Here is an 18,194-nt window from a genome sequence, read left to right as displayed (position 1 = left end):
GAAATGGGTTTTCACACAGGCGGAATGGGACACTCATTAAAATGCAGAGAAAACAAATATCGCGTACTAGAGTAAATATTTCCGCTGTAAACGTTGTTTATTATAAATACTTTGGCCTCGGTGAACCTCATTTTCAAAAAAAAAATTCCAGTTGTCATACACTGATATTGATTTCGACGTTTGAATCTACTTTTTGTTTTACTAGTCATGGCTTAACATGATCTTGGTAAGTGGATTTATTGCCGAATTTTTGATAAAATAGTGAGAAATACACCTGAAAATGAACTAATTCGTATATCTTTAGACGAGGAAAAAATCTGTCGATTGGTGTTGTTTGGTTTTAAAAAGCATAATCTAATAATGACATTTATTTTGCGGATTTTCCCATATAATTCTTAATCTGCCAGGGTCGAATAGATAACTGGACACACTCGCTTAAGTCCGTCGCGAGAATTAGTCGATTTCGGTTACTGATACAATTAATAAAAAGCAACTAAAATTCGCTCTGTGAAATAAGTAAAGGACGATTAACGAACTAGTAGTTTCCTGACAAATTCAAACTTGCATTTACCCTTGCCATTCCGTAATCTTGTCCCTTGTCCTTATCCCTTTGTGCGGAGAAGTTACATCTAAAGGGTAAGTGCAAAAAATTTTGGAATTACAGTCCATTTCAATATCAAACATTTGTCATTATAAACCCTCTAAGTTAACACGGGGAGCAACGATCTGCAAAAAACGTTTTTCCCATGTTAATTCCCTATGTTCGGTTTGGGAATATTCACCCAGTATAAAGGTAACCATTTTGACATTTCAGTGTGTACTTTGGTGTACTTACTGTATTTTTTATCCGTCGTCGCGTTTTTCTCCCCCCGAGACTCTATGAAGATGAACGACAAAACACGTTGATTGTCCCACGGATGACGGATGATGGAGTACAAATACAAAACCCAAGTTTGCATAATTTAATCATTCATTGATCAGTCTGCGCCATCTACACGTCGTAGCTTTCAAATACAACAGTTTGCCCATGGTACAAACCAGCAGTTTGTCAAGCTTCAATGAACTATCTCCAATAGCCGATAGATGGCATAAGCAATTTTAAAAGCTAGATATCAAAATGAGTAAAAGAAATTATTTAATTTTTCCAGGGAAATATCAAATATGTATGACAACTCTATTGAAAATGTATTGCTGCTAATTTAAAGTGCACCGAGAACGGTACGAATCGTCAGTCTCAAATTGCTCTTTGAAATACACACAACTTGCAGATGTGTTGCATATTGACTCCCTCGGTACTGCGCAAACGCAAGCGCGCTTAAATTTGAATTTGTGTAAAACTGTCAAGTTTAATGTGTAAATCAATGAATAAAGATTATTCATTGGTGTAAATAATAAACATAACCTGCAAACGCTATAATTGAAGAAAATTTAGTTTACCTGCTTACCTATTGTAAGTAGGTGTAGTAGGTATTAGCCAGGTTGCGGACAGCATTTTCCGTTATGTTAGACATTTACATTTCAAGTACATGGCTACGAATTTCTCAAGGAATTCATAGAATATGCCAAAGGCGATAGGAAGAAACTGTTTCGGTAAGTACTGTAAAAGTTAATTAGAAATAGTTATTGAAATCTACTTACAGCAATAACGTTACAGACCAATTATTGACCTACGGTAGAGAGGGAGTGAATGCGAACGAATCACAAAAAACCAGACTACAAACTACTGAAATGAAGTACTTGCGACGGGTAAGGGGAGTTGGTGGAATTCCTAGTAAGATTATAAAAAAAGAAGTGGAGGCTCTGATAGAAACCTTTGATAGACAAAAATTAAAACGCTTATTTGGATGCCTTGGAGGAATGGAAAACAGTCAGCTTGCGAAACCGTACATATGGAACACCAGAATTCAAAATAGGAAGAAAAGGGGAAGCATAAAGACAATATGGGATATGCACCTAAGTAGCAAGAATACTTCAACATCAAAGCATAGAATGGGAGGAGGCTAATGGCGCCTCTAGACTAGAAACAAAAGAAGTCTACTATTTATAATTTTTACGGACTTACTTTAAGTGTAAATATGCGAATAAAATTTATATTATCGTTGACATTATTCAACAACTAAAGTGGTTTGAATTTGCAAGTACAGAAATATTGGGCGATCAAAAATAAGGTGCTGTCGAGTCGCCTTTGGAAGTTCAATTTAAGTACGATTTCCCATGTAAACAAAACAAGTGACTTGACAGCAATGCACTTTGGATTGCACTGTCAATAATACTTGAAAGAATGGGAGAAAACCTGAAAGTCACAATTCCGAGCAGGTTTCCCATGTTTGTGAATTTCCTCCATTTAAGAAACGCCTACTGAAATAAGATAAATGTACGATCTTATAATTCATTTCGAGCGGAGTACTGTTAAAGTAACGGTACATAATGCAGCGTTGAGTCTGAACTAGTATTACAAGATGAATTGATCCTGATCGTTCCAACAGGTTGTGAAGGTAAAGAATTTTTACATCTGCTACCGATTATTAGGCATTGGACGGTAATAAAAATCTACCTTATACTCCAAAAGTCTACGATGCGGATGTTGTTATATTTACGAGGAAGGTAGTAAAATGAGTGTGTTTGACCACATTGTGTACAATGTAATTACCGTTTTATCTTCCGTATGGTCTGCACATCAACAAGCATATCGCCATCCATCTTAATTCACCGAAAAATACGTACATTGATCAGTCAGACTATATTTCGTTATTATATCATTTACACCAAAATGAAAACTATAAATATTGAACTTTTGAACATGCTTTTTTATTGTAGAATATCGTAAACTAAGAGATGGTACCTATGTAGCATTTCGAGGTTAAGGCCGTACGGTAAGAAGTATGATGGAACTTTAAAAGGTTTGAAAATTTACCTCAAGTCGATACCTATATTCTTGAAATCGTATCATAGACGTCTTGATCCAAAACAAGAAACAGAAACCCACGTAATTGCACAAGACAGCACCAGTTTTAGGTAAGAAATTATACACGGCACCGAAACGAGCAATGTGCTTTCCGAATTCGCTTTATTACTTTAAAGAGTTGATTTTTAATATCACGACACTTTATAATTTGAAAAACAATGCAAGAAACATCGAGGTACCTAACACGCAATCGCGAGTTTAAATTCAAAGGGGACGCCATCATAACCACAAACATTGAAACGTTTGAAAACACCGATTTATGTAACGACGGGCCGAAAATAACGACGTGCCACAATTTTCCAAGTGTTTAGTTTTAATTTTCTCGCGTTTATTTTGTTATGATCGTTCTTATTTTCAATGAAAACGGAAAAAAGCTGCATAGGACGCGTAAGCGGCTTCAACGATAAACTAAAAACTGGGTCACGTGACATTACGCGATGACGTAGTAGGTACGACGTCATCGCACGTGACTGATTTAAAAAGATGGTCAAATCACAGCGCTTTTAAAACAAAATTTGGCATTGTTTATTTATCACGGATTTCAATTTAGGAGAAAACTACTTTTCTTTTGTGAAAAACTAATCAGTGATTCTTATAATGAAATGCACAGAACAAATTATAAATTCCGTTGACGGAAATTGCCATCTTAAAAGTAACCCCCACAAATTTTAGGGGCATGATGATTCATAGTAAAAAAAGATAATTTGTTTATGATTTAGTTATTAAATTTGGGCATCAGATTTTAAAAAAAAATAAGGAAATTATAACGCGTTATTTGCAATGGTGTAGCCGCCAGGAAATCCAGAGCCTTCAGGAAAAAATGAAAATAGTTACTAAAGGTCCCACAATTTGGAACAGATGCCGTAGGGTTGAATTCTAAAAGGACAATTGAACGTCTGCAGATGTTCATGTATAAGGGCGAGTCCTAGGCTACCCAGAGACCGATTCCAACACAGGGTTACAAAATGTGGTAAAGGGCTCTTTAAGAAACATTTGCAATATCTTTATTAATTTTTTCCATCACTCTCGCAATAAACCTACATACTGCTACCTCAGTACTCTAGGTATGTACACCGAAACGAAAGTACACAAGTTCTACTTTACGCTGACCATAAGGCCTATTGTAGCTGCTCTAGACTTCTACCACTTGCAGTCCAATAAAATAAATAACACAGGCCATATACGACAAATTTCAATTCGCTAACTCGCCTACTACCATCTAGTGAATGCAATCTTGAGTCGAGATCTCACTTGATTAGAAATTACAATCTCACGTCTCGGGTAGTTTTCGAAAAAAAAATATTGTTTATATTGGATAATTAGAAAGAAATGAAAGGTACTAACATAACATGTGATTATGAGGTTGATCAACACTGTGGCACCAGGGTGAGTAAACTATTGCAAAAAGCTACTCCTTGTTTCCCAACACTCATATACATCTATCATCATCACATCTATAAAAAATGGAGCACAATAGTTTATAACTTGGTTTATAGTGATTTATTTGGTAGAATATGTTAATATATTTTCCGTACACCTTGATGGTAGAAGGGTTTTGATTATAATAAATAATAACGTTACAATTCTTGTTGTTTATTCCAAATTATGCTGTAAAGGATCATGACGGTTGTTGGGGCTATAATGTAACTGTAATTCACAGGGCTCTGTGAAGTAGGCAAGCACAGTTGAAGCACTAGACCTCGGGTATGGCCCATTCATTAGTGCTTCGTTAGTGCTTTCTAGTGCCTTATTAATTTTCTAGTCAACACCTAGCGGCATTGACTTAACCGGATTGTTTGTCCACTACACTAGCAAGCACTTTCGAAGCACTATGTCTCATTGTTTAGTGCTTCGGTAGTGCTTCCTGGTGCTTCAATTATTTTGGTAGCAACAACTATGGGGTAAAAAATATGGCGACTTTTGCGACTTCACTGTGAAGTTAGCAAACACCATGTAAGCACTATACTTGTGAGATGTCTCATTATTTAGTGCTTTGGTAGTGCTTCCTAGTGCTCTAATTATTTTGGTAGCAACATCAAGCGGGTGAAGAATATGACGACTTTTACAACTTCTCTGTGAAGTTAGCAAACACCCTGAGACACTATATTTGTGAGGTGTCTTATTCTTTAGTGCTACATTAGTAATTCCTAGTGCTGTAGGTTTGAAGCTCTACTTTTATATTTAATGTCACTAAGGGCCGATTCTACAATGCAGGTATATATCGAGAATAACCTATATACCTAGAATAAACGTCGACGGTTGCGTTGTTACCTATGCGTCAACCAATGGAATACTTGTTACTATGGCAGTTATTCCAAGAATATCTTATTCTGCGAGAGGTGTAATTGTAGAACCGGCCCTAAATAATATATTACTGTGTATAAATTAATATTATGCTCAATATTAATATGACGGTTTAATTCGACTCCCAACTCAATTTTCGTCTTTTAAGAACTTTGCGTATTTCAAAACACAATGAAATCCTATAATGTAAACACATGTTAAGAAGCGAGTCGACCAAGATCGAAAACTATACCTCTCGCCAGGAAAGATTGCCGGTCACAGCACACCTTGTGTCAATTTACAATCTATGTTTTTTTTAAGATGCTAGCGACTTCCGGAATAGAATCGTGCTAATGTTCAACGAAAAGACTTTTCGTTCAACATTGGCACGATCCTATTCCGGAAGTCGCTCACATCTTTAGAAAAATACAGATTGTAGACCGGGATCTGCGTTTTTCTGTAACCGGCAATCTTTCCTGGCGAGAGGTTTAGGAAGGTTAAGGTACATCGTTTCTCTATGCGTTTTTCACTTTAAACTAATAAGAGACTAACGAGAAATGAGGAACTTGTTCGATTCATTAAAGAAGCTTTACAAAATATAAATTAGGATGTGAGGGGTTAGCATAGGTAATCTACTACTAGAGAACGATGTACCTTAACCTTCCTAGTTTTCTATCTTGGCCGACTTGCTTCTTAAGATGTGTTTACATAATAGGCTTTCATTGTGTTTTGTCATACGCAAAGTTCTTAAAAGATGAAAATTGTGTTGGGAGTCGAATTAAACCGTCATATTAATATTGAGCATAATATTAATTTATACACAGTAATATACAATGCGATCAAAAATGATTGGCTGTCTAGTCGCCTTTGGAATTTTTGTTTACATGGGAAATCCTATTTAACTTGAACTTCCTAAGGCGACTCGACAGCCAATCATTTTTGATCGCCCGATATTATTTAGGGCCGGTTCTACAATTCAACCTCTCGCAGAATAAGATATTCGTGGAATAACTGCCATAGTAACAAGTATCCTTGTGGACATTAAATATAAAAGTAGAGCTTCAAACCTACAGCACTAGGAATTACTAATGTAGCACTAAAGAATAAGACACCTCACAAATATAGTGTCTTCAGGGTGTTTGCTAACTTCACAGAGAAGTTGTAAAAGTCGTCATATTCTTCACCCGCTGGGTGTTGCTACCAAAATAATTAGAGCACTAGGAAGCACTACCGAAGCACTAAAGAATGAGACATCTCACAAGTATAGTGCTTACATGGTGTTTGCTAACTTCACAGTGAAGTTGCAAAAGTCGCCATATTTTTGACCCGATAGTTGTTGCTACCAAAATAATTGAAGCACCTGGAAGCACTACCGAAGCACTAAACAATAAGACATATCACAAGTATAGTGCTTTCAGTGTGTTTGCTGGTGTGAAGTTGGCAAGCAGTTCACAAAAATATCGATAAATCGTGAATGGCAAGTGTTGCTGCAAAATTAATTGGAGCATTTAGAAGCACTAACGATTGAACCATATATCGACGATAGTGCTTCGAAAGTGCTTGCTAGTGTGAAGTGGACAAACAATTCGATTAAGTCATTGCTGCCAGGTGTTGACTAGAAAATTAATAAGGCACTAGAAAGCACTAACGAAGCACTAATAAATGGGCCATACCCGAGGTCTAGTGCTTCAAGTGTGCTTGCCTACTTCACAGAGCCAATTCACAGTGATTATTAATTCGACCGCGTTAAAGCAAATTCAAATTTAAGCGCGCTTGTGTTTGCGCAGTACCGAGGGAGTCAATATGCAACACATCTGCAAGTCACCAACTTTAGCTTATACCTCTCGCCAGGAAAGATTGCCGGTCACAGAACACTTGATCCCGGTCTACAATCTATGTTTTTCTAAAGATGTGAGCGATTTCCGGGAAAGTATCGTGTCGATGTTGAACAAAAAGACTTTTCGTTCAACATTGGCACGATCTTTTTCCGGAAGTCGCTCGCAGCTTAAGAAAAACATAGATTGTAGAATGACACAAGGTGTGCTGAGATCGGCAATCTTTCCTGGAGAGAGTTATATTTTTTCCTTGAACAAGAAAACAGCTGTTCTAAACTGGGCTCTATTTACAATCCACTTTTGTGTCAATTTTTGAGCTAAAAACAAACAGCACCATGTAAATTGAATTAAAGTCTTCCTAATTAAATTAGATATTTTCAACACTTTCTAACTCCGTCAAGTATAAATACGAGATCAACCGTGAAACGGACCACTTTTTCAGAATATAAAATAATGTGTATAGGTTATGTAACAAACTTTTATTCACAATGGTCTAAAAACACACTATTCAATCGTTTTACAATACAGAACACTGTACTCGTCGAAAATGGATATTTACTGTGACCACAGCCATGAAAGTGATTATGATGATGATAAATTGCTGCTTGACGACGAAAACACGAATCACGACTCGTGCAACAAGTGTCGGGCAAAGTTTACCTCTACAAGCGGCTTCGTTAAACCTGTATTAAACGATCGAGCTTCTGTTACAGTGGTCGATGATATGAATGTCGACTTGCCACAGTTGATGAACGTAATAAAGCGTCGCATTGAAAATCCATTGGTCTACAGTCGAATTTTAGGGTCACAGTACGGAGCTGCACGATTTCCATTGTCACAAAAGGGTCAAGGTTTACGATGACCAAAAAGCTTGGAAAAAGCTAATATCTGTCTCTCTGTTGTGCTTCTTCTTTATGGTAACGTGATGGCGGTCACTCCGACTTAATAACCGTGTCTTTTGTAGTTAACTGAATTAATCGGCGGCTATTTGGCAGGTAGCTTAGCTGTAATGACAGATGCGGCACATTTATTTTCGGACCTTATAGGTTTTTTTGTATCGTTGATATCGATATGGATCGGTAAGAAGGCCCCGACCCGTGTCATGACATTTGGATATCATCGGGCCGAAGTGCTAGGTGCCTTTCTTAGGTAATTTGCCATGAAATTGTCTCTACAATATTCGGACAGTGTTCTTTTTTTAGTGTGCTGGCGGTATGGTTATTAGCAGGAATCTTCTGCGTGGTTGCTGTAGGTAGATTGTTACATAAAGAGTACGAGATTGATGTCGATACTATGTTAATTGTCGCGTCAATTGGTGTAGTAGTCAATATTTTGTAAGTATTGTCATAGTCACGATACACTTACAACGGTATGCTCTTGCGCATCTAGCGTGACGTCACGTGCGAACAAAACCACAGAATATAGAGCAAAATTACGCTTCTTAGATCGACAAATCACACTGATTTTGTGTAGAGATCGTCGCGGCGGGTATTTCTGGGATTTGGTGATCGTATGAAATAAACTTGAATCAAAAATATTGGCCCTAAACATGAAGTGCGGCTTTTTCAGTAAATATTATGTAATTAATGCTTTATTAAAAGATCGAATTTCTCTTCCGTTTCCCTTTTATTTTGATTTTCATTTTACGTGGTAGTTTTAAAGTAGGTAAAGCATCAGGTTTTCAAATGTCCGCTGTTTTTAAAAGTAGGTTTAATTAAGAAATCGTTCCCTTAGCGGTGCTTCAAAACGGCTGGCTTCAACATGTTCAGAGCAAATACAGGCTATAGAATTAAACAGCAATGGAAAGACTTAAATACACCACTTAATATTAATGTAACACCATTTTTCAAGTTAATTTTGTCCTTACGACGACTTGCAACAATCCATTTTTGAGAAAAGTTTTCAATTTTCCGAAATCGAAAGTATTTTATTTCCGTTCCTTTTGTTTTTCTATTAGAATTGCCCCATTGAGCCACTACAGAACCTGGCATTTTGGAAATTTCACTAATGATTAATTAGCTATCAACAAATTAACGGTAAACCTCGTAGATACAAGATACAACTTATAAGTTGCAAAACTGTCACGCGTGACATGTGTACTACTAGATCGGCCCTGGCGTAAACATTTGAATTTTGGCGCCACATGTTCGCAGGTGACGTAATGCGCAGTAGAAAACGCGTTTGAGAAAAATAATGAGCATACCGTGTGTAAGTGTATCGTGGTCATAGTGTAAACAATGGAATAGTGAGACAACCTCACTTGTGTGCGGGTATGCAGAGCAAATCTGATTATGTGTATTCTCTGTGCTCACTATTCTATTCTGGACACCATGGTATTGCTCTTCGAATAGATAAATAACCGAAGTATTCCAGAATGGGAGCTGTGCTACATGGTATGTGCCATACTCACTCGCATACCGGAGCAGTACACGCCCATCACGGCGAAAATATAAATGTACGCGCCGCCGCTGCACATATCATAGGAGACTTACTTCAAAGCATAGGCGTGTTGATAGCGGCAGTTATAATTAAAGTATTTCCGAATGCGCAAGTCGCCGATCCTATTTGCACTTTACTATTCTCCGTAATAGTAGTATACGCCACACTGAGAGTAGCTCATGATGCAATCAAAATTTTATTGGAAGCGAGTCCGAAACACGCTGGCGACCTCAAAATGCAGTTTACCAAAATATCAAGTGTTAAGCATGTGCATGAGGTGCACGTATGGTCTCTTGCTCCCGGTAAAGAGGCGGTTACAGTACACTTGGCCGTTGGTAAGTTGGACATTTCGCCAGTCTAAATCCAATTCTTCGCATTTTACAGATCAAGACTGTGATAGAGACTTCGTACTTAAACAAGCAACGTGCATTATACGAAATGAATTAAATGCGGTCAGCTGTACAATTCAAATAGAAAAGTATAATCAAGAATTAATTCAACTGTGTAGCGATTGTCAGAACCTTTAATTACGAGATTTATGTTTGTGCGTTTGTTAATCTTATAATATGTAACAGTTTCGTTATACGGATTGAAGCTCTTGCAGCACAAATTTATTTGTGATACTCTGTCAATAATGATATTCACATCTGTGATTTTAAATTATTTGTTCTAATCAGGTATTGTATTAAAAATGTATACTGTATATTAGTTTCATTAAAATATGTTGCGTTAAAACATTTTAATTTATTATCTATCAACAATAACTACAAAGGACCCATATGTTAGAAATCCCATTCGCAGGTGAAAAGATCCAAATTTGACATCTTGTGAATTGTGTCCAAGTTTGCTAAATCATCTGGAACAAGAAATAAATATAATAATAATAATATATTTATTTTTCTACTATATATCTGAAATGCAAAAGATAACTACTGAAGTGGTTTGAAACTATGTACTTGTAATGGATTTACAAAAAAAAGCTACAATGATGCATACAAACTGAACTAAGCACTGCCGTTTACAAGCTTGCCAAATAGTACACGCCCCTATTCCAGTATCCACACCTGAACCTTTTTCTTGAAAGCGGGATAGGTAGGTAAGCCGTGGAAGAATGGAATAAAGTCTTCGAGCTTGTGGCCCTTGGAAAATGTATAGGCGTGTATAATAAGAGCGCATGTTGGATAACAAAGTAATTTTGAATTTTTCCATTAACTGGAGAATCAGTAAAGTTGCCTTAAATCCTTAGAATTCAATGTACATTTCTTAATAATACATGAATGCCTTTTATGTGGTAATCATCCCCCCCCCCCCCACAAACGATTCCATTAATTAGATTAACGAAAAATAGAAAAAACAATAAATCTCATAGGTGTTTAATTTTAGGACTAACTGCTGTTAATTTCAGTTTTAAATGTATTAAAATCATAAATATAAAACTGTACATTTCGGGGCAATATAAAGAAAGAAAATGAACTCATTAAGTATTGTAGCGAACATTCCAGAAATTTCGATAGACATCGAGGCGGATGATGTGGGAAATATTTCGTGCTTGTTCGAGAAAAATTGTAGAATAGTCAGATGCTCGAGAGAGAGAGAGCTTTAGCTATTTACACGGTGTCCATTTTTCGAGTGCCACTATGGGGATCTCGCTTACCTTAAGAGATAGAAACTTGGTTAAATTAGAGCAAAGTTGCGAATTTTCGTGCTGAATAATAATCTAAAAAGAAATTTATAATATCTTCAATAGTTTTGAAAATATGGCAAAAAATCGAAAATTTCTGATTTTCATTTTTAACTTTTTCATGGTCAACTAATTGTACTAGACATTTCTAATTAACACATTATTGAGACACTTTAATGGAGATTTCGAATAGGGCATCCCGTTTTTAATAACTTTCAAAATAACGGAGAAACACGTGGCAACTTTAGTTTCGAGCAGCCCACGTCATGCTCATTTTTGTGTGATATGTAGTGTAAAAATTCCAGCCAACTAGGACTTCAGTTCTGGAGAAAAGCAACCTCACAAAAAAACCAACAACCTTAATTCTTCATTCCTATCCAACAAAGTTGATACCACGATAAATAAAGGAGTTGCAAATTTTTTATTGGAATCATGTCCAATTTTTTGCCATATTTCAGCCCTTAAAGAGACCGAAAATGGACCCACAGCTCAAAACATACTTCATTTTTGGATTCTACGTACCCGATTTAGTACATTCCAAAACTTTTTTTTCGGATCAACGACCTCCACATAAAGATAACGGACAGAATCGCACGAAAATTACATCCTATGGCAAATTGGGTGCGTATAATCCAAAAATACAGTCGGTTTTGTGTTGAAGGTCTTGGATCCTCAGAAATAACCACAAGGAAAAGAGAATGCGAAAAATTACATTAAGATATACAAGGTGTTGTATTTAAAAAATACCAACTTTGGTTCAAATCTCAGAAACAGTAGTTCAAAATGTTCTTGACTACGCCACTGGATTCTACGTAAAAATATCTAAAATAAAGTTTTTATTTCATGTAAATATAGGTCCGCAACCGTCCGTTACCGATCTACAGGGTGATATAATTTCACGATTTTTTAAAACTCTTCTATATATGTCCTGCAATTTTAGGATATTTAGCTCAAATTAGGAATATTGTATATGTATTTTCTGTAGTTGACTAAATGAAAGTCGAAATCTCTAAAATGATCCAGTAGGCTCTCGCTTTATTTTAATAATCTCTTGTTTTTTTTATTGATTTTGACAGTTCACATTTAAAATTATATCTTGTGTTTGTAAATTAAAGATTTAAATTGTATGGTCATATTTAGGAACACTCTGTATATATACAGTATGATGTCCAGAGATAAGGTTCGCTACACCTATAAAATCGACCATTTTTTTCATTTTTCAAGGAAAAGTTATTCTGTGTACAAAATTCAGCATGCAGGGTTTCTGCACAAATTGAAAACCTCCAAATATGAACAGATAAAAGTCAGGTCAAGTGTGCTTTTTGAAGGAATAATTATACTATGTGCCCCAGGGAACCAGGGCACCATAGGGAAACGGAATTAATGATTTTTTCGTGAAGGATCCACGAGGCCTTTGATAATATATATATAAAGTTAGCGCTCAACGTATGTTATTGTGCTTGCCTGATGGTAAAAAGAGATGGGAGTAGTACGTTGAAAGGTAATTTCAAAGGCCTCATGGATCCTCTGCAAAATTCCCGTTTCCTTATGGTGCGTTCTACCTGGGACATACTGTATATAGAAGAAATTTTTTTATCTTGTGGATATATTTCAAGTTTCCAACCCATAGGCAACACAACACACACTTAAGTAATAAAAAGAAATAAACCGTTTAAAATATTCCTCGATTTCATGCAAGATGAGCAGGGATAGTCTGTAATCGCGTTAGTAAATAAATACAAAAAATGAGTATAACATTTCAAAAACGAGACTAAAAATCATGCAGCAGAAAATCTTTTTTCACAACAAATTTGCTACAAAACAAGGGTAAATTTCTGGGGATAGCGATAACCGGGGCCGATCTTTGTCTACCTAAATGGACATCTAGCACCTAGATCACAAATGGTAAAAACTACGTACAAAATACCATTTTTTGATGCAAAAAGCCCTCAAGTCAGAAATGTTTGAACATAGAGAAATACATAGACCTGATTTCCACGTGCATTCTTAAAAAATATTTAAAAAATCAATGTAGCAGATATCAATAAAATTAACCAAGTCATCTACGAAATAATACAGATAGAAACACTCCTTGGTAGATGAAAAAACTTTTGATTAAGACCAGTGCACAAGTGAAGTCTTACAGTTACGTAGAGTGCAAGAAAATTATGGTACATTGAAAAAAAAACAAAAGAAAATATGAGTACGTTCGCTGTTTATTATAAGTTTACCTAGCCAACTATCTGTTACTGTACCTACCTGTATTATGAGCAACTCTATCGCTCAATGGCAAAACTGGTTTCAACAAATCCGGCAAATATAAGCCCCTCCGACTGACTTTTAAATACGAATGGTTACATAACTGTGCTGCAGTTGGTCGACACAACGGCTCCCTTTGTAGGCACAAGGCGGTCAACTGGTGTAGACCCTCGCTAAACCTTCTATTCGCCTGATTATGCGAAAAACCTACAACTTTCTACAATAAAATCGATAAAACTCGAGAAAGTCGTACCGTTTAGTTCATTATTCTCATTTCTGGAAATAGTGGAACAATCCAATAATTGGGGAGCGGCTCCCCTAACCTTTTCCACAAGCATTAAGGTTGTGGCCATGCCCGCAAATGGCTCACTACCGTTCGCCAACTCGCATAAAACAACACCGACACTATAAATATCAGATTTTTCATTATAGCCTAGCAGATTTTGTTCTAATACTTCCGGGCTGAGCCAGTTTAAATTTTTCGAAACATTTATCGGAAACGTGTGAATCTGTTTCTGCCATTTGCCCTGCTCGATTATAGGGCACGCATATCTTAGACCCGACAAACATGCATTACCCTTTCGAGATATCAATATATGACTAGCTCTTATTGCTCTGAAATTTAAATTCTTCACTGAATTGCTAGGTAAGTTCCAGCGTGTTTACCTATGTATAATACCCTTTCTGTGAATGTAATCTAAACCTTCCAACACATCTTTGAGTATTAAAGTGATGGCGTTCTCAGGTAAACCTATAAGGAGCTTGTTACAGTTGCTACTAAAAAAAGTAACACATTACCTTGACTGAAATGATGCGTATCTAAGAGATCTTTACAGGAACCGAAAGCCATTAAGGGACTAATCACGCATACTTCCGGACCATTCACAAACGAAGAAAAGTACTTAATGATGTTAGGATGCTGCAACTGTCTTGTTAAAATAATTTCATGCTGCAAGAGACCGCAGAATAAGACTTTAAAAATCGCATCGTACCAACTCACTTCAACTAAATATGAATCCTCCTTAAGTTTGTCCATATTATATCTTTTGATGGCAACCAGTTTAGCCGAGGGTGTATGCTTTGCCAGTAAGACATTTACGAAACCATCCCAACACTGCGATAGTATAGAAATTGTGCTGTAGTGGTCAATGTTGGTTTCATAACTAACCATCATGGTTACCGTTGCAATTAGACTAGTTCGAAATAATCGAATTTCTTTAGGTACTTCAACACTTGGAATGTCTTCCCTAGTGGGCATAAAAAAACGTCCTCGCGTTTGGATATAATTACTAACCTACAAAGAAAAGGACGAGTTCTCCTTTCAAATTCAAATTAAAGGACCATACTGATTTATTTAGACTTCAAAATTAAAACAGAAAAACCTCAATTTCAAATTTGCAGGTTATAATTACACCCAGATGTCAAACTTTGATATCAACTTTCATACAAGACATTTCTCATACATTCGTATCATGCACGCAGGGAACAACAAACAATAAAGCTCTTGGAGTCCCCTTGACCGCCAACCAGGTTGTCAGGTGCCCCTGGATCCAGAGTGCAGCCTTGTGGAGCCTAGGAAGGACAGCCAGCCTGACCTTCTTTCTTCTCTTCTCTGTTCAGCGCCAGAGATGAGCTTTCGTGGTTTGAGGGGTATCCTGGGGGCGCTGCCTCTGGTTTATTAAGTTGGTTGGTGTCCGTACACATGTCAGATATGCGTGAAATTTCGTCCTCCCAGCTCCCCACCCACCCCGAAGCCCAACAAGGGGACGTCTATCCAGACGCCAGGGCTACTGGGAGAATATAAATTCTAAAGGGTAGCAGAAAACAGGCCAAGAGGTATCATTCGAGAACAGCCTACTGTCCACTGCTGCTAGCCCTCCAAATGCTCACCCAGTAGGCGGTCTGATCCGACGACAGCTGATTGACCAATGCTGGGTTAGCCATGGCCTCCCATCTTAAGCAAAGTTCCGGTCAAAGTACCATGATCCATTCATCTCACACGGCACAAACACAAGGGTGTTGTCTTTAGTTTGGATTTTCACTTGGAGCCGTCATAAGCCTGGCATTACAAGCCCCCTTGATCACTGAACCACTCAAGTCCCACAAACCACTGAGAAGGCCTACAGGATATAATAAATACCTAACTTAGATCTATATAGCTTTGAACTAATGAAATAAAAACAAATTTTAGTCTTAGTTCAACGATTTAGTTGGGATCACAACCGACTGATCGTTTATAACAATCAACAAAAAAAAAATTCAATCACAAAGAGGAATGTATAAGTAGAACAGCAGGTAATCAATATATGAATCATAACTCGTCGACAGTACGTTTTTCATCACCCTTATCAAACTCTGTACATAAATTAGATTCTCGATTGCACACTTCATAAGCTACATCGCCTTCATTTTTGAAATGATCAATAATACTATCCTCGTAATCATTTATAATTCCATCACACTAAAATCATCGGTCTATTGTAATGTACAAAATAAGGTGAATACTTACGTAGTACTTTAAGCTTTTATTTAAATCATCATCTTGTATAATATCCACCGAGCTAATATCGGAATTGAGTGAACCCGAGCTGGTCGTTAACCTTAACAGAGTGAGCTTCCCGCTGTCCTTCCAGGTTGCACGAACGTAATCGTCAATTTTATCACACGCTTTATCCGCCAATTCGGAAAGGTGAACTTCGGATTTCGCTTCGGAAACTGTCTTCTGCTGAAAATTTCCTGTAGAATCTATCCTGTAGCCGCCAACATCCACCTTTCGATTGGGATCAATTTGTTTAATTAAAGTGTGTAATTCATCTATTGCTACTTTACATACTGCAAAAGAATAAATTATTGGTGTATTTAAACATGTAAGACACTTACTTAAACATTGCAACTCTTTCACGTCTATATGCACAGTGCTCTCTGTATGTAAAATTAGTGTTAAAAAGAGAAAACTTAAAATTATTTTATTCATAATAATGATATTATTAATTTATCTGTTAAAGTAGTTCATGCTAGTTTGATATTTTATTTATATGCCATCTAGTTTTTAGCCAGACACGTTGTTAACCTGTGATTGGTTCATTTTCAAGGTACTTAACCAATCCTAACGTTTGGTTTGTACGCTAAATTTAAACTAATTTGGGGGGAAAAAAATTCAAACCACTTTGATTTAATAATACAAAATTGTCACTTTTTCGATAGGAATATTTACCAGACGGCCCAAATACGTAAAAAGTACTTCATTTTTCAAATTTTAATGTGTTTTATTTAACGGTCGTTTCAAATTTGATAAAATGATAAACACAACTTATGATGACAAGTTTGAGTGAGTGATTCAAAATGGTATCAGTGCCTACCTAAGGCTAATGTGAATCAAATATAGTTTAACAGGTTTTTATCACCCCCCTGAAATTCTATTGTTTATGCTCTTGTCCAATTAAACGCATTCAGTATAGCTGGCGCCATTCTCACTGGCCAGGCTTGCAAAGCATCGGATATTCCATAAGCAAGATGGTTTATATATTTTGTATTGACTTCTGTCTGTCTGTCCGTATGCCTGTCTATCCATCTCTCTGTCCGTATGCACCATAACTTTGTTTAGAAACGTCCGATAGCTTTGGAAATTGGTACATTCTTCAGGATATAAGAAAGGTCGCCATTTTCGGCTACCTAGACTATCGAGCCAAAAAGTTTCAGCCCATCAAAACCTCCACAAAGAAGGGTTTATCTTTTATAATTCTTGTTGCAAGGAATATGTATGAATTCCGGTTTTCTGTGTAAACCTCAAGCAAGTATATACAAATGGAAAAATTTGCGCGTGCACAACCTAACCTTTGTATTTGCGCCATTCAATTTTTACCACTCGCACGTTAGTAAAGGGGTAATTGGGGTAAAAAATGACCCCCCCCCCCACTTTCTTTACGGAAGTACACGTTTTGAAGCACCATCAGGAATCCGCATCAAGCAAAATCTCGATGATGTGATTAAGCATGCAGGTGCAATTAGTAGATAACGTGATTTTTACCAAAGCTAAGGAATAGAATAGGTACATTATATACATGAAAGGTCATAATTTCCAGTACAAATTTCACGTTCACGAACCTTAATTACAAACAATGCGTTGCTTTGTGCATAACGACATTAAAGGATAAGCTCGGAAATGCAAGATACGCCACTGTGTTAATCCATGTATTGTGTTACAGAACACAAAACTTCAATTACCGCCTTCATAAAATTAAAAAAGAAATACGTCAATATTTTTCATTCCATATCTCAACCGTGGGAAGCGTCATGGTTGCCATGCATTAAAAGAGAATATTTATTATTAATTCGCAAACTTCAAGAGGATATAAACATCCGTGGAAGTGCAGCAACACAATAAGGCGTGCTCATGACTTTCATAATTGATCGTAATTTAAATAGTAGAGTAGCATTAGGTCAAGTTCGGGTAAAAAATCTTGCACAAAAATCATAAAACGCACAACCCACACCGACTTGCGAATGATTTACAAAAAACGCAAATGAAGCAATTACACATTTCGTGTAACTCGAGTGACGTAAAGCTTATACACCTCAAGCAGGAGCTAACAAAAAACACTTTGTTAAGGTAAAAAATTTACACAGCACTTTACGCTGTTCCCACTTTATTTTTAAAAGTGCGCATGTGGCGCCTCTGGTTTGTTTATCGTAAATTATACGACAATTCTATTTTGGAACAATGTACTACGCG

General features: G+C 36.7%; 3 protein-coding genes across 5 annotated transcripts; 1 reads left to right on the top strand and 2 right to left on the bottom strand.

Moving 5' to 3' along the window:
• The first annotated feature begins 445 nt into the window (after positions 1–445).
• Positions 446–10,170, top strand: LOC116173990 (zinc transporter 2-like). Of its 3 annotated transcripts, none has more exons than XM_031491758.1 (7): positions 446–636; positions 7,612–7,837; positions 7,887–8,000; positions 8,048–8,232; positions 8,286–8,417; positions 9,457–9,857; positions 9,907–10,170. In XM_031491758.1, the coding sequence occupies exons 2-7, from the start codon at positions 7,631–7,633 to the stop codon at positions 10,047–10,049; spliced, it is 1,182 nt and encodes a 393-aa protein (XP_031347618.1). In that variant the 5' UTR covers positions 446–636; positions 7,612–7,630; the 3' UTR covers positions 10,050–10,170. The 3 variants fall into 3 exon arrangements, with proteins under 3 accessions (XP_031347618.1, XP_031347626.1, XP_031347634.1); XM_031491766.1 differs by lacking the exon at positions 446–636 and adding an exon at positions 2,998–3,015; XM_031491774.1 differs by lacking the exon at positions 446–636 and having other exon boundaries at positions 7,290–7,837; positions 8,048–8,078; positions 8,130–8,232.
• A 32-nt stretch (positions 10,171–10,202) lies between these two features.
• Positions 10,203–15,497, bottom strand: LOC116174006 (STE20-related kinase adapter protein alpha). Its single transcript, XM_031491786.1, has 7 exons — positions 14,809–15,497; positions 14,463–14,756; positions 14,261–14,411; positions 14,129–14,213; positions 13,716–14,077; positions 13,463–13,669; positions 10,203–10,378 (listed from the first exon to the last, which is right to left on the bottom strand). The coding sequence occupies exons 2-7, from the start codon at positions 14,718–14,720 to the stop codon at positions 10,305–10,307; spliced, it is 1,137 nt and encodes a 378-aa protein (XP_031347646.1). The 5' UTR covers positions 14,721–14,756; positions 14,809–15,497; the 3' UTR covers positions 10,203–10,304.
• A 150-nt stretch (positions 15,498–15,647) lies between these two features.
• On the bottom strand, positions 15,648–18,171 carry LOC116174027 (protein seele). Its single transcript, XM_031491806.1, has 3 exons — positions 16,343–18,171; positions 15,972–16,294; positions 15,648–15,923 (listed from the first exon to the last, which is right to left on the bottom strand). Exons 1-3 carry the CDS (start codon positions 16,434–16,436, stop codon positions 15,774–15,776), a joined length of 567 nt encoding a protein of 188 aa, XP_031347666.1. The 5' UTR covers positions 16,437–18,171; the 3' UTR covers positions 15,648–15,773.
• Between the last annotated feature and the right edge of the window lie 23 nt (positions 18,172–18,194).

The sequence above is a fragment of the Photinus pyralis genome, unplaced genomic scaffold (genome assembly GCF_008802855.1).
Source record: "Photinus pyralis isolate 1611_PpyrPB1 unplaced genomic scaffold, Ppyr1.3 Ppyr1.4_LG1, whole genome shotgun sequence".
Taxonomy (NCBI): domain Eukaryota; kingdom Metazoa; phylum Arthropoda; class Insecta; order Coleoptera; family Lampyridae; genus Photinus; species Photinus pyralis.
This window is presented reverse-complemented; position numbering and strand designations above follow the sequence as displayed.

Bases quoted from the DNA above. Each gene is read 5' to 3' on its own strand.
- LOC116173990 (XM_031491758.1), top strand. From the start codon at position 7,631: ATGGATATTTACTGTGACCACAGCCATGAAAGTGATTATGATGATGAT. The intron at 8,001-8,047 runs GTAACGTGATGG...TGTCTTTTGTAG, and splicing joins TGTTGTGCTTCTTCTTTATG to TTAACTGAATTAATCGGCGG. The intron at 9,858-9,906 runs GTAAGTTGGACA...CGCATTTTACAG, and splicing joins TACAGTACACTTGGCCGTTG to ATCAAGACTGTGATAGAGAC.
- LOC116174006 (XM_031491786.1), bottom strand. From the start codon at position 14,720: ATGCCCACTAGGGAAGACATTCCAAGTGTTGAAGTACCTAAAGAAATT. The intron at 14,214-14,260 runs GTAATGTGTTAC...AGCTCCTTATAG, and splicing joins TACGCATCATTTCAGTCAAG to GTTTACCTGAGAACGCCATC. The intron at 14,078-14,128 runs GTAAACACGCTG...TTTAAATTTCAG, and splicing joins AGAAAGGGTATTATACATAG to AGCAATAAGAGCTAGTCATA.
- LOC116174027 (XM_031491806.1), bottom strand. From the start codon at position 16,436: ATGAATAAAATAATTTTAAGTTTTCTCTTTTTAACACTAATTTTACAT. The intron at 16,295-16,342 runs GTAAGTGTCTTA...ATTCTTTTGCAG, and splicing joins GAAAGAGTTGCAATGTTTAA to TATGTAAAGTAGCAATAGAT. The intron at 15,924-15,971 runs GTAAGTATTCAC...CGATGATTTTAG, and splicing joins ATAAAAGCTTAAAGTACTAC to TGTGATGGAATTATAAATGA.